The 25,624-nt window shown below is 36.6% G+C and overlaps 1 protein-coding gene across 1 annotated transcript in view; it reads left to right on the top strand.

Annotated features, from left to right (window-relative positions):
* Positions 1–24,970, top strand: part of ANGPT1 (angiopoietin 1) — a 167,661-nt gene extending 142,691 nt beyond the window's left edge. Inside the window, exons 8-9 of the mRNA XM_075495130.1 lie at positions 14,055–14,185; positions 24,429–24,970. Coding sequence (XP_075351245.1) covers positions 14,055–14,185; positions 24,429–24,589 — 292 coding nt within the window. The 3' untranslated portion in view covers positions 24,590–24,970. The remainder of the gene's footprint in view (positions 1–14,054; positions 14,186–24,428) is intronic.
* The last annotated feature ends 654 nt before the right edge of the window (positions 24,971–25,624 follow it).

The raw sequence follows: 25,624 nt of genomic DNA, 5'->3' as shown, positions 1-25,624 counted from the left end.
CCAGCAAAGTGGTGTGATATTTTCTGTGAGTTCACTTCTTTCACGAGTCAAAAAGTCAAATGTACCTGTGAGGCTTGGAGAGAATTTGGGAAAGGGATCATCCCGGATTTTTCCAGAGTCATTTGTTGCATCAATCTTTAAGAGTTTGTTGTTGTGGTGGTGGTGTGTTTTGTTTTTTTTCCTATCAAATGGAAACAGACTTGATTTTGCTGTTTCTCTCTCTAAAGTAGTGGTAATAAAAAGTGATATTATTCATTATCTGGTCCACAGCGGATGAGTTAGAGCACAAAGCAGAGGTATACACTACGTCTAAAGAGCTACTAATTCACATAAACCTACAAACACATAATAACTTTGAACATCAGAGCACAGAAGTATTGTGGTAACTGATGCAGTGTACTTTTTATTGTTTGGTTGGTCTGCAAAGTTTAAATAAACCTTCTTTTTTATCATGGAAGAAGGAGGTACTCAATAGCAATGGAAGCCTAATTAGAAAAAGACAAATGAGTGCCTGGTGCCATACAGAGTCTAGTCTCCAGTCTTCTGTTTCATCAGATACTAGAGGCTGATGTGTTTTCAATTTTAAATCAGTGCTGGAACAGCTCACCACACTTGACCCAAGTACACATGCACCGTTTGTGTTCTATTTTCTTTTATTTAGCATTATAATTCAGTTGCACTGAAGTAAAATGTCTTTGTACCAATCTCAATGCCATTTGAACCAAAGAAGTCATTATTGTGAATCACAGCTCTTATAAGGTCATGACCTGGGTTTTTAGGGGGAAAAAAGCATGTAAAACATGCTGATCCCTGTTAGCCTGGTCAGTGTGGCACCAGCAAGAACTTGGATCATAAATGGGTGACAGTCAGTGAACCTTTCACTCATATATGACTGTTTATCGGCCACAAATGACGCCAAGGGAGCTGAAATATGTTTTAACAGTCTGTTTATATTTTTCTACAGAGGTCTTAGTGCCACATAACTCATTTTGGCATTTTTTAAACTTAATTTTGCATTAAGAAAACCAAGCAAACAGTGAAGCCAATATTTATTTTTCAAATAACTATAAACATTTCACAGAAAGTCTCTGTGCCTCACTTACTTTTAAAATTTGTTACCTTTTCCTAGGTACTTTTCCTTATAATGAAAGCCTAACCTTTGTATGATAATGGAGATAAAGGCCAGAGGATGAGTGTAGCATGTTGTACAATACAGGCATTAATGAGTAAAGGGATCAAGCCAGACCTGTTGCATATTATTCAGGCTGGAGGTGGGACATGCTTGAGTCGATAAGTACTTTCATTCTACATCCTATTTTCAATATATAAACCTTTAATCAAAAAACTAATTGTCATATTGCTGGTGTGAACGATACTATATGAATAAGAGAAGCCTTTCCTTTCTCTTCCCCACCTTTTTCTTCTTCTCTTTCCCATTTTCTCATTTTTAATTTTTTTTTTAAGTGTACTTAGGCCCTCATTCAGCAATGCACTTAGGCATTTTTTTTTATTTTAAGCACATACTAAGTACTTTGCTGAGGCAGGGCCACCAGAGCTCTCACTGAAGGTCAAGTTACTCTTGTTTCATTATAATTGCACACTCTTTTAAGATGACATCAAAATGTAAAAAAAAAATACATATATATATTATAGTCAGAAAGAGATCATGATGATTATGTTATTATTAATACTACCTTATATTGTTTCCGTATTTGGAAATGATTGCATTTCCTGTCATCTCCACAAAGTGATTCTTCAACATCCCTTACTGTTTACTGATGTCATGAGTCTGAGTACACAGCCACAAGATTAAGCCCATTAATCTAATTAGTAGAAATTCATAAATTGTGAACTGGCTTATTCATCAAGACTGAACAGGTTCAAATATAGGTAAGTGAATGGAAATCCTGATTAACATTTTGCTTTGAAAATAATATCCCCCCAAAACATCCCTGAATTTTCCTCTGGGATTCACCCAGCGAGAAGCACACATCTCTTGACACGAATCCCATCATAAATCTTGAAAATCTCATGCAGAACCCAAAATATTTATTTTAATGTGTTATTCATTAAGTTATTTCTTTAAATCATAGTCTGTTGGCAGCTGCAAACTCATTCCATTCCAGCCACATTATAGCAATGCTGTAGTATGATTTGAGAGGGTCATTAGGTCATTAACACTGGAAAAAATTCAAAAACAGAATCTGCAAATGCCCAAAGGAGCACAACTGTAAAAGAAGATTGCACTGCTAACACAGAATAAAGTATAAACAATCAAAAAAATTGATGAAAAATTAATTGCAGACTATTTCCACTTCTATCAATAATGATTCATTTCCTTACATTCAAGCTCTTCACAAGGAGAAAAAAACCTCATAGATATTTTAAAGATACCTTACTATTGTGCCAGTAGAAACATGGGGAAAAAGGTTATTCAATCTAGATGTTATGTCCAATTCAGTATTTAAATAATTTCTTAAATGGTGATTACAGGTTACACCTCATTCAACATTCAATTTGAGAAAAACAAAGAGAGGTCAGTACTCATATTTCAGGTCAGGAATTCTGTGAGCTAGTGTGCCTCTCATTGCTTTTTTAGCCAACAGCCTTAGCCATTACATACAACTTCCAGCAATATAGGCCTGTGTGAAGCAGGCATGATTCTTGAACAGAATGACAGCGTTTTCCTTTCACTGTGTAGAAGTGTAAATGTTTCCATAAAGTGAATCACAAGAGCTGTCTCCTTATAGGAGGTACCTCAGACTCAGTGACATTTTTGGAACAGGTTATTTCAAGGACATTGTCCCATTTTGTTTTATGCAAAATATTTGGAATCTAAAAACATCATCTCAATGCTGGTCCTTGGTTTTCCTCTTATTTTTCTGCTCCTCTCTTATCTGATTCTTACCACTTGCTCTCATAGCAAACTGAATAGTTTATGGTACTATATACTACTCTTGATCTGTTTTTGCTGCAGGGCAGGCCTGCTTAAGGGTTAGTTATCTCACTGCCTGATTTGTGACCTGAGATGTTATCATGACCATGGAACTTTAGAGAAACAGTCTAATATTAACGAAGGGGCCAATATCAATTAAAATATCACATCAATTTCTGCTCTGAAAGGTGGTCTGAATCCTTGGGATAGTGACTTGGTTCAGGTAAGCTGCAGTTTTCTGCTAAGCTATACAAACATTTGATTGAACCTCCACAACTAAGAAAACACTGAGGGTCCAGTATCCAAGTAAAATAGAAAGCTATCTCCACTTAGAAAGTTACTTATATTGTTCGTCAATTTAAAAAATGAAATAAAATAAGGTAAAATAAAATATATATATAATGGATGGAACCTCAGGAATTAAGCATGCACAAAACTCATCCAGCTTAGTGACAGTATCTTTCTAATGAGAAAAAGCTTACATATGAATAAACCTCTGAATTTTCTTGTAATAAGCATAGTAGTTTGTTATTCGAGTGCATCTGAAAATAGTGAGAATATGTAATTGCTGAGTGTACAGATAATGCATTTTTTTCTGAAAATGTTAGGATTTTAAGACTTAAACTCTATTTTGTAAAAGATTATTTATTAATTAATAACAAGCATCCTAAAATAGGTTTTACTGATATCATAGCTTCAGGCAAATACTGGGGAAAAAAGAAATGCAATTAGCTATATTTTTTTTTTGCATCTCTGTAAATGGAAAAGAAATGACATATTTAAATGGCATCTTCACAGATTTCTTCTTCTAATTGCAAACAATAACATACAACATAGCAGAGTTTTAATTAACATAATTCAACAGTAGAGATGGACTTGTGGTACTTAACCTTCTTATAGCACAACTATAGCCAATTTCAGCCATCATTCCAGCACACTCTTGACAAAGAAAAAAAAACCCCAAAAAACCTCACGAAAAACCCCAAATCAAAACCCTAACCCCCCCCCCCAACCCACATGGATTATATACTGTTTAAACATTAATTTCCAAACACCAACATATCTCAGTAAGATTTATATAAATTTTTAACATAGGTCTATCTATGATATTTGTAACTTGTACAGTTAGCTATGATTAATTACTTTCAGTTAAGTAAAATGTGTGATAAATTTTTTATGGCGGCCTGTAAATGATATTTCTCAATGACACTGCGGGGTAACAAGAAGCCAGTATCTCTACAGTAGTCATCAGAGTAAAAGTTAACACTGACAGCATGCTGATGTATGAAGTTTTCCATTTCTACTTTGTCTAAACCAGTTAATTAGGATAACGTACAACCTACGTAGATGACAGTGGGTAATTAATGTCACCCTCAGTACAACTAAAGCATAGATTTATGAAATCCACTATTACAATATATCTGCATGGATTTCAACAAACTATATTTATGAGACTTTTGGAACCTCAAGCATGTTTTGGAAGAATTATTAATTTTAAATTTTACTGGAGTTCTGTGGGTCTCTTTTACTGTATTTTCAAACAGGATTAATCAATTTACAGATAAATAAAATTTCAAACCAACGTTCACTTAACTTTTCCACTAGCTTCAATGCCTGTAAAACAGATCCTTAAATAAAAACACACAAACATCACAAGGTTCAGCATTTCAGTAAAGATAAGCAGAAGAAGGTCTGATTGCTCATATAAACCTTAGAAACTTCTAAAATATGAGTTTCTTTGGAGGGTCCCTGTATTTTTGTGCTGAAAAATCCTTTGAGAATCAATTTTGGCATTTCTGCTGTTGACTTCAGCCAAACCCAGGAAATGTAGTTGAGTAGGGAGAAAAATATTTTTACATTTTAAGTTACATTTTAAGTTAACCAAATTTCTCTAACCTTGGCTTTGCCTCTGTCCTGGGCAGACGTTCAGATAAGTTCTAATTTTGTATTTTATTTTTTAAGAAGTCCATACATCTTGAATGCTATCAAAACAATTTGCATTATCATCTTAGTGTATGTTCAGTGTTTATATGTCTGTCTAAAACATTGATCATCTCTAGTTATTTCAGGTTTGAAATTAATACGGCCCCTATACTTTCTAAATTAACATGTTATGTATTATACAGCCATGAATCAGGACAAAAGTGTTCATTTCTGTAGCAACAGGAAACCTTAGCATTTATATAGATGGTGGGAGAGTAAGATTTTTTTTTTTCTGTAGCAAGATTTTAATTTTTCATTATTTAGAAAGGTAATAAATCTAATAACTGAGAAGTTTCATTTCAGATTTCCATGAGTGAAAAAATGGTGGGTGATTTTGTTTTAATAAGTACTGTGTTGAAAAACAGTTTTAACAGAAAACGGTAGTATCAGATTAATGTATCTCTTCTGTGCTGTGTTTGGTGAGAGATTAGAGTAGAGGGAATTATTTCTGTTCAACACATCGTTGTGATACTAGCCTTTAAACATGTTTCTGTCCCTGTTAGCAGTAAAAACCAGTGTTGCCGTATGTTTCCTCTCCATCACCACTATGTTACTGATATCAGCTGCAAACCTAGCAGCTCATACTGCCGCAGTGACTGTTTCTGTGGCTTCTGTACCATGTATTTTAAGTAGCAGAAGCATATGTTTGCTTGTTCACTGTCCAGAATAAACATATTTTTAAACATTTTTTGTAAGCCGTGACAAAGCACCATTTGTCTGCATACAGTGGTATGACAGGCCATGGTAGGAAAAATTTCTCTGACAGTAAATCTGGATGTCTTTTAATTATGCCTGCTCAGTATACCTGTTCCCAATGAGTACAGCTCTTTAGTCAATTATTAAAGAAATAGAATATAGAAAAAGCAAATTTGTTGTATTATTTGTGTAAATTCACATTCAGTACAACAGCAAGGCTCATTGGACTATTGTATAGTTTCCTGTAACGTGTAGCTGTGTTTCTTATTCATGGCTAGGTTATGTTTGCTTGTTCACTGTCCAGAATAAACATATTTTTCTCCTTTGACCTGTCAGGTGTGCATGACTCAAACACAAGCTAAAATTAGCACGAGTTCTTCAGAGAGAAAGCAAGCTTTTCTGTTAACAGTGTGCAGTCCCAGGGAAGGATCTCTCTACCATGTAGTGTTTGTTGTCCCATAGACAGGCTGTACTGAAACAATTCTGAAGGAAAACTGATAATTTCCATTTATTCTTGTATTTTATATTACCATTTTATCTTTACAATTGGAAGATATGTGTTCTTACTCTAGATATATTGAATTAATATTTTTGTTGGCTGGCACATTTCACTTGTCTCAATGGAAGAATGGGCAAGGAGTTGCAGTAATGTCAAACAATAATTACAGCAGTGCTACAGAGCAGCAGAGGAGAAACACAGAGGTCATCTTGTCTTACACTTTTCTTAAGGAATTGTGGGAGGAATTATATTCATGTGCTGGCAGCAAGAATATTAAGAGCCAAATTAAAAATCGTTCAAGTTGTCAGAGCTACTTACTGCGTTATTCAGGTTTTCGACAGTTTACAGAACCATCATGCCTACTGTTTGCAGAGTTACAAACTCTATTAGGAATACAATAAAGTTAAATAAAGAGTCCATGAATTTACCACATACACTGTTTCTCAAGTTTGGCCTAAAGTTAGGAGTGGGAAAAATTTAGTATTGTTAGGTTTTTACAGTTAATATTGCTGATTCCCTCCAGTCAGACACCAGCTGTGACATTCCCTTTCTTCTTCTCTTTGGCACGTTTATGTCAGTCCTTCAAGGATGGGCAGTGATAAAGGTGGTGAATTGTTCTTGCAACTCAGGTAAATGGGTTAGCCACAACTCAAAATTTTGTGAGACTAGTGGTGACTAAAGAAGTTTTTGTCATCTTCCACCCTATCCAGTTTCCTCAATTTCTCCAAAGTATTTTCCTTTCTTTGAGAGTGGCTTTTAAATTACTTCTAATGATAACTTACCTCATCTGGTATTAAGTTCTTGTTAGTTAACCAATCTTGATTTATGATGACATATTGGGGTTTGGTTTAATTATGTTTGTTTTCATAAGGAGAGTATGTTTGCCCTATTAAAACCCAAATTAAACATTTTTCCCTGAAAAAGTATGTTATGTTTAAGAAGCAGCTTTATTTCCTAACATAGAAAAAGGATGCAAATGAGTGCCCAGGCAATCTAGCTGTAATCTGAAGGACAAAAGCACTGACTATGATGCCTTCTACTCTGCAACCCAGAACAGTTTGAACTCACAGGAATCTCCCCAGTCACCACAGATGGCTCATGCTCTATCTTTAGCAAGGAGATGGCCTTTCCACTGAATTTATGAATTAGCACACACAAGGGATGTTTCTCTTTATCCTTTACTGAGAGTATTAAATGATGAAAAAGTTGAATACCATGGTTAGGCTTCCCAGATAGTTACCACATTACATTTAGTTCTGTGTTTAACAGGATTTTGGCAGACATTTTAGCTTCAACCTCAGCGACAGCAGTTTTGCTCTAGAGTGATTATTTAGATTTTTTCTCCTCTTCACAACACATTATCTATCATTAAATATTTAGAAGAAGTCTTTATACAGTGGTGCTTTTGCTATTCAGGGACAACTGTTACTATTGGGAGACTTCATGCAATTTTGTAATATGTTCAGGAAAAGGCATATTGAGAAACTTTACAAGGAGCCAACAACATTTAATATTATTTCAGTAGACATTCTGTTTTATTCATTGGCAAACAAATGATTTGTGATCCCCAAATAATTAATCAAATCGTTTTTGAGAAAAAAACCTGAACTTAAAATAAAGCTGCTATCTGGTTTTGACGGTGTTTTAGGTTTTTTGGTGGGGGTTGTTTTTCACTTAGTATTATTACAATTAATGTCTAAAATTAAAAGGGTAACCTGAGGATAATCTCTTACTGGGTCCTCCTAAATGGTTGCAGGCCGGTGGGCTTTAGTTCACAAAGGGACTTAATCACCGAAATATCAGTATAAATGGAATTGAGTTGACTAACACAGCAATTCATAAAAGTTTACCAAATTCGGCATCTTTAGGAGTGGGTTTCATTTCACAAACTGAAGCTATCTAAAATTTAGATGCAAGTGTGAACCAGATGGAAGATGCAAGTTAAATCCTTCCTCAACCTCACACATTTCAAAACTAGAGGACAAAATAATGGCAGACAGATGTGTTTTAAAAACAAAGATGCCTTTCACATGCCTAACATGGAGGACAATCGGTGTGAACTTATATTTGTCTGCACTTATCTGTGTAGACGTGTTCCCAGACATCAGGTATAAGTGGTGACCAGCAGGTTAGAAGAAGGGCTGAGATACAGGTGCCGTCCGCTCCTATTGAAGTTAGGAGAAAATGGAAACCCAGTGAGGAGAAGGGTCAGAACAGGAAATTCTGGGTATAGGATTCTGATCCCCATGCATCCATTTTATTCAATGACCCTTTCCATCAAACTTAACGATCCCTTCCTTGAGGAGGGATCAGACTTTGGGATTCCTTCCTGCCAGCCATGTGGAATGAGGAGGCAGCAGAGAGAGACATTTTAGCCTGCAGAGAGAGACAAAAGGGAGGTGGGAATTTGGAGGCGTTCCTCTACAGTATTTGCCAAAGGCAAGCTTTGATGTGCCCCTCTTCATTCATCACTCTGAATCTTTTAAATCCTACTGCAAGACTCCTGTTTCTCTCTATTTAATGGTTAAGAATTTTAAGCCATTACTCATGTTTATGAATTCCAGTCATGGAGATTTGTGCTAAAATTTTTAGTACTGTGGCAATGATGAAATTTGATCTTATCTTAACTCATTAAAATACTTAAGACCATGCACACTGAGGTAGTTGAGATGGTACTGTACATCTCTTAATGATGGTTGTTAGTGTTTGCAATAAGCTAGTATATTTTTTGTTTATTTACAGACGAAGTATGCATTACTCACCGACAAAGCTGGATATGACTTCTTAGCTATTTCATTGAGGAACTGCTTTAAATGAAGGACTGAGTGATCTCTAATGACTCTAACAGAAAAAAAATTAGAGAAAGAAGTAGCTAACATTAAATTCTGGGAGTCCTACAGACGTCTCACTAGTTCTAGTAAAAATAAATAAATAAATAGAAATTCTAAGGTCAGGTGCTCTATATGCAAGCACCGAAGCAGAAACCACTTCCTAAACTTCTAGTAATATTTAGCACACAACTTTTTCACATGGGCTTATGATTGCATTTATTTCTTAATTTTTTTTTATATCTCATTGTGTATGTTGCAATCTTCATAACTGCATGTTGCAGAAATATACAAATGTTTTTGTACTTTATTTGGAATTGTCCCATGTTCATCTGTTAAACTCATCAAACACAGTGTGAACACAGCTAAGCTGTATACATTTGAAAGAAGAATTCCAGATGATCTAATTGCTTCAAAAGGAAAAATTTCCGTGTAAATTTGAAATGACTTTTCAGGCTGCCCTGCAGTTGTGTATGTAATATTTTAGAACTATTCTTTCCACACAATATACCTTGCTTTAGTTTCAAGGGGCTGCAGATAGCCAAGTTGTGTTACACAGTAGGAATGGTGAAAAGCAAAATGTGCTTAAGAGCCGTCTTCTTCACCGTCTGTATGTATAGATCCCAAGCTGCCATTGCTATAATAACACACAGAAAAAATGCAGAGGGAATTTCTAACACTCATGCTAGATAAGAGGTAACAGTTGCATTTTTTTTAAATGTGCTGTTTCTTCTTACATACATCAACTAGGAAAGCTGCTAGTCTCTAAATGAATGCTATCAGCTGCTATGTTCCTCATAGTGATTTTAGAATTTCATAAAAATGTCATCAGAAGTCCTCAAAACTTAATATGCACGTGCAGTATTTCTCTTACTCCTACTTACTCATGATTTACGTGCTATTGCTTATTTGTTGCTATTTTAATTCTACTGTATACAGAGAAAGTAGACTTCTTCTTCTTGCTTATTTGAGCATGAATTTGCTTTTCCCACCTAATTTGTAAATCTGAGCAGTTTTTCCACTGCTTTCCTTGATCTTCAGAATTTTCCTGCTGTGAACAAGTGGTAAGACTGGAGATGTAGTCCTGAAACTGCTCCTTGACTTTTGACTGGAATAAGTTAGGTTTTATTTTAAACTTCCTTTCCTTTGTCTCCTTCAAGAACAACTAAGAACAACTCTACCCTGACTAGCCATCTTTTCTAAGGGAGGGAAATTATGTCCTAGTAGTTATTCAGAGTTTATTTTAAAGGTTCAATCCTATCAATCTGAATCTTAGAATACTAAAAAATTAACTAAGTGGTAAGATATCTACTGCTGCCTGGGAGCTAGCAGGCTCATCAGTTGCCCTAGTGCTATGCAGACTTGCTATCTCAGCCCAGGCTAGTCTGGACCCATATGGCTTGAACTGAAGCTCAGAAAGAGAAGAACTGACTGCTTCAGGACCAATTTTGGTTTTTTGATTGACACCTGATTTTGGCCTAAAGTAGTGCCAACTTTGCAGTATCATTTTTTTCCTAACTGTTGGGCAATGCCAATGCAGGGACAAAGGCCCAAAGCAAGAGAATTACTGTTTCACCCTATGCTTCCTCTGTACACTGCTGCAATATGGTAAGCCTACTAGAGTTTGGAGCTAAGCTAAGCTTTAGCCTTTCAAAGTCACTGGAGACCTACTAGACAAATGGTGTTGAGGGAAAGTCAAACATAACTAGCAAGATCTAAATCTGTGCCGAGTGGAATGTTTATAAAATATCAGGGCAAGAGTATGAGCTTGTAAATATTCCTAATGCCCTACCCCTTTGGGGAAAACATTGCACATCAAGTTTTATTCATTTCTTTATTGTTTTCTTCCATTATATGAATTTTTTTATTGGACTAAGTGGGTTTTATAGTGTTGATTGCTAATAAAAAAATCTGGCTAGCATTGTCTTTCTGATTTAAGTAAACAGCATTTGCTTTTTATACTGACTTTATGAGACTTCTGTGAGCTTTGGTGTTGCTGATACAGTGAGGATATATGGCCATTTAAAATCAGATTGTAGATATCATGTGACAAAGTAATTTTTCTATCAACACAACCTCAGGGAAGTTTATTTTGTTCTGCAAAAAATTAGGTACAGCTTGCAAAACAAGGCAAAAGTCCAATGAATGAAGATGGGATCAATTCCAGCCTTTCATTTGTATGGAACAAAGAAATGAACATGAGCAAAGACAGATCTTAGAGTAATCTTGTCTAAAACAAGCATCCTTCGATAGAGTAACATGGCAATTATGGGCTAATTGCCACTGTGATTGGACAATAGCATAATGCAATGATCTTCCTCGATTCCTGTTCCTAGGCTGTTCCTTGTTAAATTTCTAAGAATCTTCATGATCTTTTATCGAGGCTCACACTTTGCCTTATCCATGTTTGTGCTATCCAAAGATATTTGACTATCCATGGTATTTATATTTAATCCAAGAATTTTTATATGTGTGTGTATACTTATCTATATATAAAATTTACTCTAAGGATTAAGTCCAAAGGTATTTAATTATCAGGCTCAGATCAGGTGACATACAACATTAAAATCAGATGAAGGTAGGCAGTGTAACTGTTTTGGAAGGATAGCCCTGACAGTTCTCTTTTCTTAATAAATTTTAACATGTTCATGCTTAGCATCTATTGTCTCCATTTTTAAAGATGGAGAATGGAAGAATTTCACTGAAAATTAAGTGACATTTAAGTCAGTCTGAAAGCATGAATTTCAGACTCTCTAGAGCCCCAAGTGCTGGTTCTGTGCCTTCACATCTTGAGAGGGCTTAGTAACCTCACTGTGATATCCAGAAGAGGCTTTTCTGTAATGAGTTTCCATGACAAGTTTAATCAGATTGGCTTTGTTTGGATCTAATATCCACCCACAGATGCATTAAAAAAAAAAAATCAGCAGCCATGCACTTCATTAAGGAAAACTGCCATATGGTGCCCATGTGCCCCTTTTCCCTCTCATAAGCAGAGCTCCAAAGCCAAAGTTCCGTGGGAGAACTGGGTTTTATTTAAATCTCAGTCTGGGGGACAGACTCTCCTCCTCACCTCAGAAAAATGCCAATGGCTTAACTACTACTGTGTAGGCTAGAATGGGTTAGGGATGCTCTCGACTCCTGCTGTTAACACTGTGACCACTTTGCAGCGAAGTATCTATCTTCCATCTAAACAAATGGAAGAATGACACTCTGGTAAAGGCATTTACTTTTTTATTCATCCAAAGTAATTGAATAAAAATACAACAACAATCTAAGAGGCAGCGACAACAATCAGTGACTCATATCTGCTCTCCTTGTTCACTGCGTTTGTGGGAGAATTTGGAAAGGCATTTTCTAGGATAGCACTCCCAGCTGTAAATCCCAGAGAGAAAGAGACGTCTCTCCTCCTTTACAGACTTAAGTCCTGCTTCTGCTCCAGTGGCTTCTTATGCATTTTACATTCGATATTTAAAAGATATACTTGCCCCTCTTCAATAACCCTAGAAGAAACAGAACTGATGTTTCTCACCTTCCCTTCAGTGAAGAAGTCTATCCCACTACATATCAAATCATATTCTTGGTTAGCCCTGTGGCTCACGTATTCCTGCTTGTGAAGCTTCCCTGAGACAGGTGAGGGATGCTTCTTCCCCTCTCTCTTGCTCCAGTGGCTAGGGCTTGCTCCTGGGATGTAAGGATTATGGCTTCATATTTCTCCAGTAGACACTAAGATCCTGTCTCCTCCTTCCTGCACATGAAACTGTTATAGCAAAGGATACCTTCTTCTTCCAGCAATGTTTTATGAAAAAAATGACTGTACTGGTCAGATGTCTGATCTAAGCAGCTGTGTACAGGAAGTAGTTTTTGCTGTGAGCATCCATCTCCCAGTGATGTCTGTCTCACAGATATGCTTAAGCAGAGGCAAGGGAAACCATTGTAAGCAATCTTTTCTCTTCTCTTCTCTTCTCTTCTCTTCTCTTCTCTTCTCTTCTCTTCTCTTCTCTTCTCTTCTCTTCTCTTCTCTTCTCTTCTCTTCTCTTCTCTTCTCTTCTCTTCTCTTCTCTTCTCTTCTCTTCTCTTCTCTTCTCTTCTCTTCTCTTCTCTTCTCTTCTCTTCTCTTCTCTTCTCTTCCCTTCCCTTCCCTTCCCTTCCCTTCCCTTCCCTTCCCTTCCCTTCCCTTCCCTTCCCTTCCCTTCCCTTCCCTTCCCTTCCCTTCTCTTCCCTTCCCTTCCCTTCTCTTCTCTTCTCTTCTCTTCTCTTCTCTTCTCTTCTCTTCTCTTCTCTTCTCTTCTCTTCTCTTCTCTTCTCTTCTCTTCTCTCTCTTCAGCACTTTCTTGTGCATGTCCCTGCAATTGTGAACTCAGGTCAGACATGCCCAGGTCCCCAGTGTTTCCTTGCTGGGACAGAGGTATCTGTTCAGCATCCCTACAGCTTTGAGTATTACAGGATGGAGCACCACAAACACTCTGTTACTTGCTGGAGCTGGGCTCAGGCTCCAAGCTCATGGTTGTGTTTTCAACTAGTTGACAAGGGTCCTTAAGAAAAGGGATATTTAGCATTGCAAATTATTAAGACTTCCGTGGCTTGAACTCTAAGTGATTCTCCATTCATCACTCAGAGACAGCTTTGGCAGAACTGGGTTTCTAGCTTGTGCTGTAACTGGTGGAATTAAAATTTCTGAAACTGCTGAAATCCTCTTTCAAGCCCAGGGATTAATAACGTGGCTGCTGTTAACTGGGAGAGCTGTTTCTGTGCCACAGTAAAAAGATCAGCTACTAAAATACTCAATTATTCTCTCAATGTCTTGCAGATCTCTGGGCACCTCTCCTCATTCTCTTTTCTGTCTCTGACTCACTCCACTTTGTTGCATTTTCTGGTGCAGCTTCCTTGTGCTCAGTTCTGTTCTGGGGCAGGGACAATGTGCTACTACAGATAGATTGAAAAACCCTGAAGGTCACCATTATACAGCTGAAACAACAAAGAGATTAAGCCAAAACACAAGACATTTCTGAATTTTCTGAGTGCACTTCATACAAGGCAAACCTGATGTGGAAAAAGATCTGGGTCTTTTATTTTTCTTTTTGGTGACACTGATTGTTTTTTCTTGCTGTTTCAGGCTTTATTTAAAAGGTCACAGTGGAACAGCTGGAAAACAGAGTAGCCTGATCTTACATGGTGCTGAATTCAGTACAAAAGATGCTGACAATGACAACTGCATGTGTAAATGTGCTCTCATGTTGACTGGAGGTGAGTACAACAACTCTGAAAATATGTGGTACGTTGATACGAATCTACTCTATTTTCCTAAAGCAACCATGGATGAAGTTGCATTCATGGATGTATAAGTACTGTGTGCAAATTCCTTTTATTATTATGACTCCTACTCTTTTCTGTATATATGTTGTGGTATGTGCGAATACCTCAAAGTTCCTATCAGCATGGAAGGGATTATTCAGAGATGCAGTCAGTATACTTCTGCACTGAAGCTATTGCAACAATGTCAAGGGGGAAAGTATAAGTTATTGCTATTGTTGAGGCAAGAAAGGCAAAATAAGAGAGAAGCTAAGAGATTAAGAAGGGGAAAATAACTTTGTGACACGCAGGAGAATCAGCCAGAAAAAGAAAAGAGAAAATGCAGGGAAATAGATAATAGAAGGTAAAGTTTAAAACCAATCAGAATCTGGACTTGCAATATATTATCTATTTCACTTAGGGATGTGATTCTGTTATTGAAATAATTATAATGATTCAGCTTTCTGTTTTATATGAGCATAATACACATATACACATATACATATAGACATAGTTAATGTAATAGCTAATTCCCTCAGCTGTGAAAGACTAGACCTGCAACCCCCTGTTCAAATTGTGGCACTTAGCCATTCTGGAAGATTTAAAACAGTATTCTTAGTAAGGTGAGTAGAGCTGCAGAAAGAAGGAAAGAAGAGTCAAGGTGGGGAAGAGCACAGAGAAGTTATACTGGCTGAGTTTAAAGCACCAGGTCAATCTGACTGCCAGCAAGTATAGTGTATACGACTGATATTTTTTCCCTGCAATGCAGAGGAGGAATATCTGAGATTATCTCCCCGTACAGACACCAAAAGCTCTGCACAAGAGTGAGAACTTTTGATAGTTATTCCTAGGCAAATGATACTTATTCCTAGTCTCTGTATGGGCAAGCTCATTTTTATCTCTAGGACACCAGATTAAAGCAGAAAGCTTAAATTGGGGTTCTTTGGTTCATTGACTGTATGACCAAGAAAGGCCCTTATCTTCACATCTGATCTTCTTCGGAGGCTCCCCCTCAGTGATTTCTAACTTTCCTGGAAAGAATCCTATAGCATATAAATTATTCAGTATTTTGGATCAGACTGTTAAACTGATATTATTTGTGGTTACTGGCACTCTGACTGAATCCAGCTCAGGACATATTCAGGCATATATGAGCCTCTAAAGCTTTCATCTGCTAACAGAAGATGGGTTCCCATCACTGGGAATTTATATCGAATGCATAACCTAGCTCCTCATTCTCTTTTGCCGATTGGAAATGACCCAGTTGGGAAAGTCTTTAAGGAGCTGATTTTTCAAACTTTTCTAACTGCCTCTAGTGATATCTTATTAAAAGTCAGCATGGGAAACTTCTTCCAGTAGACAGGTGATTAGACACTACCTTTCCATTTCTATAAAAAAAGAAGCTAACCAGGCAGTTTGGAGACAGATAATGGATAAGAAGTCAATAGTTTATTTTAATTAAAACTGTTGACCTTTCCCTTTAGAGACCATGCTAAACTAAAGTGTCTTACTTCCAGGGCAGGCCAGAGTCTAGTGGAAGCTCCTAAGTGTGAGTTGTGTCTGTGCTGAAGTGCAAACTCATTCATGTATCCGAGCTGCCTGGAAATACCTCTGCTCCCAGACAGCTAATTCTGGGAGCAGAGGTATTGTTTATTTTTCTGCCCTGACTTCTATGGCAGGTCAATGCCCCGCTAAGGTCAGCCTGCTGTTGAATAACCATTCCACAAGGTTCACATATATTTTGCTGCAGCAGTCCTGTAAATCAACAGGAAAACCACATATTGGAATATACTAGTAGCAAATGAAAGGAATAAGGAGGAAGGGGGAGAATTACCAAAGGCTGAGGAAATCACAAAGAGAACAAATCACTGCAGCGTAAAAGGAGATGCAGCTAGCCTTTGGAGATAGATGAGTCTAGTCTTTTGGACTAGACTCTGAGTACTAGTCTTTTGGAGATAGACTGTACAGCACTGAGTAATTTGTAGTTTTTCAAGAAGAGAAAGACTTTAATCATGCTAGAGTTCTCCTCAAACACTCTGCTATGCTTTGCTCCTTGAAATGACTTTCTCATTCCTTGAGAAATATCAGAAATTGAATTAAATACCAAAACATTTGTTTAGTGAGTGGATTTCAGTTTTGTACCACAGACAAAGACTAATTAAGAAAAGTAGCAACGATAACAGGTTTTTGGAAAACCTCTTTTTTTTTCCAAAAGAGATCAGACTCTCTGTTAGTTTTGGCAACTTCACAGAGAGCTCTTTAATGATGAATGATATGAAATCTACAGGCAGGTTTCTAGCTATCTTGACAGTTTGGGTGAGCTTGTTATCTCTATGAGGTGAACTGAATATATTTATGTCAGGAATAAAGGCTGAGATAAGCTGAAGCTCAAGACTGTGATATGGTATAGTCAAGGCTGAAAATACAAATGTAAGGAAAACACACATTTCTCTCTGTGATCTTACTAGTTGTCAGTTTTATTTGGTCTATATAAAAACTATTATTCTCTCTCCTCCCTCTTCTCAAGAATAAGAAATTAAATACTGGGAGAATAATACAGTAGCATCAACAGAGGGGTTTTTTTGTGTGTGTGTGTTTCTTGTCCTTTCAAGAGCCATGCTATGCTACTTGACTCTATCTTAATGTTGATTTTAGGGAATTGCTTCAAAAGTACATACATGAGCCGGATTCTTAGCCCCTGTGACCTTTACATGGTAGTTAAATGTTTTAGCTGCTTTTTTGTGCCTTGGAAAATTTAAACTAAGCATGCTTCATTTAATTTAAAGGGAGACAAAGCATATTTATTCAAATAATTTCTTCATTTAAACTTAACATTTGTCAAAACAGTAAAAAAATTTTATATCATGAAAATACCTGTTAAGAACTGGTACTATATCTCAGGCCAGTAAACTGAACAACGGGTTATAACCCCATAACATTTCAAGCATTATTCTGAAAAGTACCCCAGTGAGCTACACACACAACTTTTTGCAAGAAACAGCACTTAAAATGTAACAAACTGCCACCAGAATGAAGCACTGAGTAGATGTCCAAGGCGCTTCAGACAGATTTCCAATAGAAGAGCACTTAATGTCTCTTGTTCAGATTCGTGGGCACAAGGCCAAGTCAGAGCATCCCACCAGGATACAACCTGTCAGCTGAGCTCCAGGAATAGTCTGTGCAATTGTTTTCAGTCAATGGAAAGTGACTTATGGTAACTTGTCGCATAGCGAGAGTCTTAAGGTGATTCCCTTTGTCTTGTATTGGCTGCAGTCTGAGATGTCCACAGAGGCATTTACCTTGCCTCAGGTGATAAGTGAGAATGTTGCTAAACTTCTGATCCCTGACATAGTTTGACAAAGTGACAAGGAGACTTTCTAGATATCTTGCTAATATTGAAACAGCATAAAATTTTTGAAATAACTTTTTTTATTTTACTGGAAGCAATGGTCCATCCAGACGCAGTGTCCTGTCTCCGACAGCAGTCAGCAGCACATGCCTTAGTATGGGCATAAGAACAATGCAAATAAATGATACTTTGCCTGAATATTTTCCCAGGAAGGAAAATGGAGGATTCTTGTCATGACTTGGAGGGAATTTCTTGGCTGAATATAGAAGTCTGCCCGTACCTTACCCGATTAGAAAAAGCCACAGTTTCTCTTATATTTTGTTTGAAAGAAAAAACTTTGAAAGTAGCAACCTCAGCACACTTAAAAGTATCCAACATGAACCCCTGGATATACACCTACTTACATAGGAAAGCATCAATTTTTAGGTTTTATGCATATTGTTGCTTTCATAAAGTTACTTATAAAACACCATTCATAAAGTATCATTTATGTTGCCTAACATTTTGATAGAAAAATATAACCACCATGCAGATAAGAAGTGATTGGAATATTATTTGATTTATGCTAGAAATATTAGAAATATTTCATTAGACGTATGACTACTCAGCACTTTTAACAAAACTATTATTATATTGCTATGTTTATCAGGGTTAAGTATGGACAATAGTAATAAAGTGTTACAAGAACACCAAGAAGTGACTAACTTAAAAATTATTCTGTTGATATATTCAGAAGATCAGAACGTGGTCACCAGTCTGCAAGTTTCATGTTATTTTTACCTCATAAAAAGGTCTTTATGAAAAGAACTGTGTTATCCAGTTGATCCGAAAAGCTAATGCCTTTCCATCTTATATCCTAACAGCTAAATTCTGATTTAACCTTCAGAATGTCAAGTGCCAATTGCTAAGTGATAGTCTGGACAATCCAATACTCTAACGAATAAAAGAATATGGACCTGGAAATGACTTCCAGAGGCCATATAGTGCCTTTCTAAGACAGACTCTTCTCTACCTATTTATTTCTGTCTTTCTGTTCATCTTCAAGATTTGTAGTGATAGAGATTCATTCTCATAATCTGTTACTGAGTTTGGCAATACTTAATTTAAGAAATCTTTACTTGTTGACAAAACTAATTCTATGGTAATTTAAGTGTGTTCCATCTTGTCCTACCTTCCATCACTGGAAAGAATAGACCATTCCTTTGCATTCCTTTGAAAAGCTGCTTTTTTCAGCAGCTTTTTCATGAATTTGAGATTGTTGGCAATCTGTCTTTTGAATTCTGGACTAAACAACCCTCAACCCTAAATCTTTCTTCTTACATTCACTCTTTTGGACTCTGTCCAGTGGATCCAAGTATAGCTTGAGGTGTCATCCAAAACTGCACCCAGTCTTCTAGCTGAGAAGTTACCAATGCAAAGTCAAACAGAGCCTAACACAGTCAGAAACATTGAAATCTTTCATAAAATAATTATGTCTTTTGAACAATGAAGACTATTTCAATATTTTTGCATTAGAAATTGTTCTTATTGATTTTGTTGCCAAATGCACTAAATTTTATAGACAAACCCAGAGGGCTAGAAATAAATATTGGCTTTTCATAGGATCCCTTTATCCCATAAACCCATACAAATGTACCATTCAAACATACGTTGGATCTTATTGAATGGATTGTATTGATCTCACTGCATTTGGAGGCATTCTGTGTACTCAGGAGGGAGAGCAGAGACAGATGTGTGAAGAAAGGGTCTGCCATCAAATGTGCAGGGTTTAGACACCTATTTTAGTATGTAAAAGGCAACTAAGAACCTCTTATCAAACATGAGTGATCATTAGCAAGTTCCCAATGCACGCTAGATTTACAGTGCACTCATGAATTGATGAGCACTAGGTTACTAACAAAGAATTTTACATACATACATGCTTAATTACGATTTATACAAGCCAAAAAAGGAAAGCTGTTAGCTTTGGCATACAAAAGCCTTTTTTTATGTTGCTTTTGACAAAGAAGATTCTGTCATATAAAAATTATACTTGTGACTTCAGAAAACCATTATAAAAGGTGGCTGTGGTTTTTTCTTGTAATATCATTACTCATTTGCGCAATGTTCCTTTATTAGGTAGTTTTTTGTAAGAACTTTTAGAAATTATCTCAATATACATTCATATTCAGCCAAAGATATAGTACAAGCAGGTCTGTGGAGCTGAACTATCTGGTGATAGGTGGCTGAAGTAAACTGAAACATTCAAAATACATTTATTTAATGAAAAGAGCTGACAAAAATTTAACAACTTCCCAGAGGTAATAGCAACACTAATTAAAGACCAAAGCATAGGAGTCCACAAAGCATGAGCATGCTTTAACTGCTCCAGAAGAGCAGCTGTCTACAGTGGGGATTCATGTTTATTTGCATAGCTGAACTTTCAAACAACTTATCAATGTATTATCTAAATTATTTTTTGTTTGGACAATATACTTTATGACCTAAGGATTTTTATTGCAAACAGAGATGGTAGTGCTGCTTGTATGATACAAATTATTAGAGGTGGGCTAACCTCAAAAGACTGAACCACCCTCAGTTCAAATAAGCAATTAGTGACTTCGTGATCACAACAACTTGAAGAAAATACCTGTGTTTCTGAATAAAAAGTCTCTTAATCTTCTCATAAAAGCCTCCTCTTTGCCACTTCATTAGTCACTTTAAAATCTTGCTTCTATTATTATTTCTTATAATGCTCACCCTTCATTATTTTCATACATGATTCAAATATCCCATGGAAATCATTGCCAAAAGTTTTCTCTGAGGTTAAAATCTTACTGCTATTCAAAGAAGACTTGATAGGTATTTGGGAAAGCCATTACCTTGTAGTTAAAAATAAACAAGATTCTTCATGGGAGGAAAATCCTGTGAACTCCAGGGAATAAGCCAACATCTAGCTACTGGGAGTCTTTCCTTGGGTCAGACTGTCTCACAGTCCTGTAGCTTCTTTATTTGGTGTTTTCTGCAATGGCAGTGCTGCAGGTATCTCTTTCAGAAACCTCTCTTTTACTTCCCCCACTTCCTCATAGCTACCAATAAAGTTACTGTTTCATTACTCTTTCCCCCAATATACAAGGCGTCTGAAAAAACATTTGCATCCATGCAAAGATGTGGATTTTGGTGTTGAGACATGCAGTAGGAAGTCTTGTGATAATCTGAGGCTCTATGGGGAATGAAGAGCTTTTAGAGGACTGCAGGGGAGGATGGAGAGAAATAACCATACAGAGGAAAAAAAAAAAACAACACTTAAAAAAAAAGAAAGACAGAGAGAAAGAAAACCCAACATTTTAATGTAGTATCAGGAAACATCTTTAAAAAAATTCATACAGTTTCACTAACAAGAACAGTACAGTAGAAAAAAAAGATGCTCATGAACACATATTTTGAAAGAAGAATTTATTTAGAAGAAATCTATGACGAGAGATTTGAACAGGTCCTCACAAAAGGTATATACAATTTTATGTTTCTTTGACTCATTCCATATTTAACATAGATTTTGTAGGGCACCACTGAAAACCTTCTCCCCGAAAAGGACATTTACGCATCTATTGCTGTTCCTTTAAGATGAAATGGTAACTAGCACAGCTTGCCATGTCTTCATCCCAAGACCATAAACAGAACCCAGCTGCATCTGTGTTCCAGCTTTGAAAAATGAGGATTAGATTTTCTCTGTTTAACTTTGTCTTAAGTTTCTACAAGATTATACTCTGGTTACAGTAAAACATCAGCTGTATGGCTTTCTCTTTCTTTGGTTATTGGCCCCTTAGGTATAACATTGTAATCAAAGGAAGGTCAATTGTATCAAAATAGAAGTTTGCCAGAATTTATCTGGCATAAATTCTTCCCTCAAGATTTCATTATGAAGTGTTACTTCTGAAAAAAACCACTAAGTATTATCCAAAATCTAAGAAATTACTTTACAAGACTAGAAACATAAATTACATGGATCTGAATACAAAGGACAGAGTAAGTGGATGGATCTGAAGGCTAATCATGGTCAATATCATGTCAGTAGTAGTAAGGCATAGTTTAAAATACCTTCATACAATGCATTCATTACAGCTGACCATACAGCTAAAAGGTTAACCACTGAATATTATGAAATTGGAGGATTCACCAGGGCAGTGCACATTGTCTAAGAGGAGCTTCTCACAGTTTAATTCCATTTCCAGAATTCAGAGTGTGAAACACACTGAAAATTTAAAATTCTGCATTTCAGTCCACAGTGATACCTGCAGAATTCAGCAGCCACTCGCTAGATGATCAGTTTGCCACTACCGGTGGTGCTTGAAAAAGGGCTGCAGGGGGTCCTGGGAAGATTACAATGCTGTGATGTGCAGGCTGAACTAACTTTTTAAAATAAAGTGGCATTTAACCACCAAAAGCAAAAGCCACCACCTGATCTTTATGATCTTATTTGCCTTCATACATGAAGGTAAATGTTCAGTACAACCATATTACATGGAAAGATGCATAAGACCTGTGTTAAAGATTCACAAAGGCAAAGTCTTACTATGAAAAAAACCCAGCAGAAATCTTTCTGACAAATAGAGGTCCTAGCCATTGAGGTTAATATATTTTTGACATTGGGAATATTAGCTCTTTGCAGTCTGGGGATTCATTCTGCCTTCCTCAGTCTGAACTAAGCATCTTTCTGTTACATTACATAGATATCCTGTAAGGTGTTGGACAGAAAATTCTATTCCCATCAAGATATACAGCAAAACTCCCACTACTTTCCGTGGAGTCAGCATGTCACCTAGTTTATCTTTGTCAGTTTGTGTTCTGTAATCTTGATGTTGCCAAGTTTCATGTTATTTGGAGTTTTCCTTAAAATTCTAACTCCCGTGGCAATCTGAAATTCACCTTAACAAGAAAAGATCTTGGGGATGTAGACAAGAGAGTTGACTGATTAATTTCATCTTAAAGCAACAATTTAAAATAGATCTGAAGATTCACATTGTATTTCACCACTGACTCCATTTTGTCTATTGGTTAAAGACATATATCTTACATATCTTCACTGCAGAAGTCTAAAGGTGAGATGAGGTTTTTTTGCATACAGTTTGCAACCAAACCTACACTTTTAGCAAGTTTGAATTTTCTGCATTCAGTCATACAAATGGTAGCAAAACCTCTGTCGTTGTTAGTAATATTTACAAGTACTTGACAAATATTTCTGGTTTATTTTCAGTGCGATGTTAGCGGAGCACTCACAGAGGTAGAGGTATGGCTCTACATGCATTTTCTTTGGCAGAAAACTCAGGTTGAAAAGTTCCTGAACTGTTACACTTCTCTTTTATCCTAACTTCTCAGTTTATTACTCCTTCGGTTATGCCAACACAACTGTTCACAGGGCTATTCTGTAAACCAGATTACTGGTTTGCCCTCAGCAAAGTTCTGGGGTTTTTTCTAAACCTGTGTCACCTCACTTTTCAGAACAGTCTTACAATGCAGCTGCTGGAGCAGTGAACTAGAAGAACAAGCATCTGGGCAAGACATTTCTTGCCCTGTCTTTCCAGTAGAATAAAATATATGCAATTGCACACAGAGTTCAAAGGGTTAAAGAGTAGGAAGCCGCATCTTTCTGGGAAAGAACAGGCAGGGTAGGCAGGCAGAAAAGGCATAACTTTGATATCAATCAGTAACACTTTTCATGTCTTTTTGTAGTCAATGATGGTCAGGTAACTGGTAATTTTCTGCTACCTGTGGACATGTAAATAAAGTTCTTACAAACGCCTTTTAAAAAAAAAAAAAATTGAATCAACTTTTGTCAGTTTTCTAAGTTCCAGGTGTGAACTTGCTCAGAGGCTTTGCAGGGAAGTGAACAAATGTCAGATGGATCTGAGCGAGGACCCTCCTGACACTGCTGACCCGAAAGCATTTGGTACATTTCAAGATCAAGATTAGGAGGCTCAAGATTTAATATAGGTTTTCCCATTCAAAATAATAAAATTAAGGATTGAATGTCACTGTTATGGCCCAAATTGTACATACAATGAATATACCTTGATTGAAGTTGACCATACTGTCACCTAAATGCATGCACACTCAGGTAATCATCTAAATCATCTGTCCATGCACATAGGTATTCTGACTGTCAGCGTCCTACAGTGTTATAATTGTCTTCTTCACTTGGTCCTTCCATTAACTTGCTGAGTCTTGTTTATAAATTTATCATAAGTCTTAAAGAAAGAGTCTACCTATCTCCTTGTACACCATTCTGAATACTGATTATCTAGTACTATCATATTGTAATTACTATAACAGGGCAGCACCACCATACTCATAACCCATGTTTGCTAAGAACATCTAACCTGAGAGCAAAAGCAAACTGAACAATTGAACAATCACAGTTAAAGCAACAGAAAAGGACCAGTAAATAAAATTAAATCATGCTTATACTCAAAATAGCCAAACGAGTGAAATTATGCAAAATACTTAAGAATTATAGTCTTTTTCTGAGGTTTGCATGAGATGGCTAACTGTAATACTGTCTAAACATGCAAAGCAGTTTATTTGTCTTTGTTGTTCTTGTTCTTGCTCCACATACTGCATATAAAACCAGAATGAGTTAGGACTTAAATACTTTTCCAACTCTGTAAATGCAACAGTGCATTCCCCAGCACCTCTGGCTACAGAATGGCATAAAAGAGCAAAAAAGGAAAATAAGAAAATACCCCACCACTACCACAGCAGGAGTATTTATGAGCCTGGGAATACTAGAATTTGCTAATCAGCTAAACTTATAAAACAAAATAAAAATGCTTAGTGCACTTGCAGTTTGATTGTTTGTCTTAACGTTTTCAGGGTGGTGGTTTGATGCCTGTGGCCCCTCCAATCTCAATGGAATGTTCTACACAGCTGGGCAAAACCATGGAAAGCTCAACGGCATCAAGTGGCATTACTTCAAAGGCCCCAGCTACTCCTTGCGCTCCACCACCATGATGATTCGGCCCTTGGACTTTTAAAGGCATTCAGCGGTGGATCCCAGAACAAACCAGGACAACACTGTCCTCGGCAGCACCACTATCACAGTCTGAAGGTAAAAGGTGAAGGGCTTCTTGAAAGCAACACATAAGGATGATGCAAAGTCTCTTCATTATCACTCCATAACCTGCAAAAACTCTGCAACAGTCACCCCACATTTTGATGTCTGGGGGAGGCTTGGTTTAGAACAAGGTGGCTGCAGTGATTTTCCAGAGAAGAACAACTGGATCTGGTTATTCTGCCCAAATCTGATGCTTGTCAGTGGCTGTCTTTTTTTTTTTTTTTTTTTTAATAAGAGATGAAAAAACATACTAGATTATTCAGCTACAGCATCAGAATTTGAAGAACTGAAATGTATCAACCACAGTCTATTAAGTAGAACATTTTTCAGCAGTGAAAAGCCAGTATTATACCCATGAAAAAGGATTATGGAGACACCTTTATTAAAACTCATCTTAAAGCACTCAAGGTGACTACTCCAAATATTGTTTTTCTTAAATGAACTGAATTTGAATGGTGGATGGATTTATGTTAATCCCAGAGTCAAATTATTTGTGTGAATATTATTTTTCATTAAATCCTTTAAGGACATGTTTCTCATAAATAAACTGAGTCAAACGTATGAAGAATGATAAGGGTAATAAGCATAAATTCTTCAGTTGCTCTGTAGAGGTAAATCAGATAATTGGCATAATCCCTGAGCTAGGATTTATAGTGTGATAACAAAAGTAGCTGTGTTTTGAGATTTTTCCCTTCTTTCATTAAAGGCAGTCTGAATGTCATGTAGAAAAATTAATGGAAGGTTTAAAGAATGTGAAATGTTATCCTAAAGAAAATATGGGATTTTGCATGGAATATTTCCAGAAAAAGTACACAGGAAGGCAAACTGTTAGGGTATATAAAAATTACATAAATGCATAGCTTAAGGCAATGGATTCATTTTACAGTATCCTTGCATGTGCGCAATTTATCATTAATTATTTTACTTTTTTATTACATTTTTGTGAATATCAGAA

Source organism: Mycteria americana, chromosome 2 (assembly GCF_035582795.1).
Source record: "Mycteria americana isolate JAX WOST 10 ecotype Jacksonville Zoo and Gardens chromosome 2, USCA_MyAme_1.0, whole genome shotgun sequence".
Lineage (NCBI taxonomy): Eukaryota > Metazoa > Chordata > Aves > Ciconiiformes > Ciconiidae > Mycteria > Mycteria americana.
Note: the sequence above shows the minus strand (reverse complement) of the source record. Positions and strands in the feature narration are given on the sequence as shown.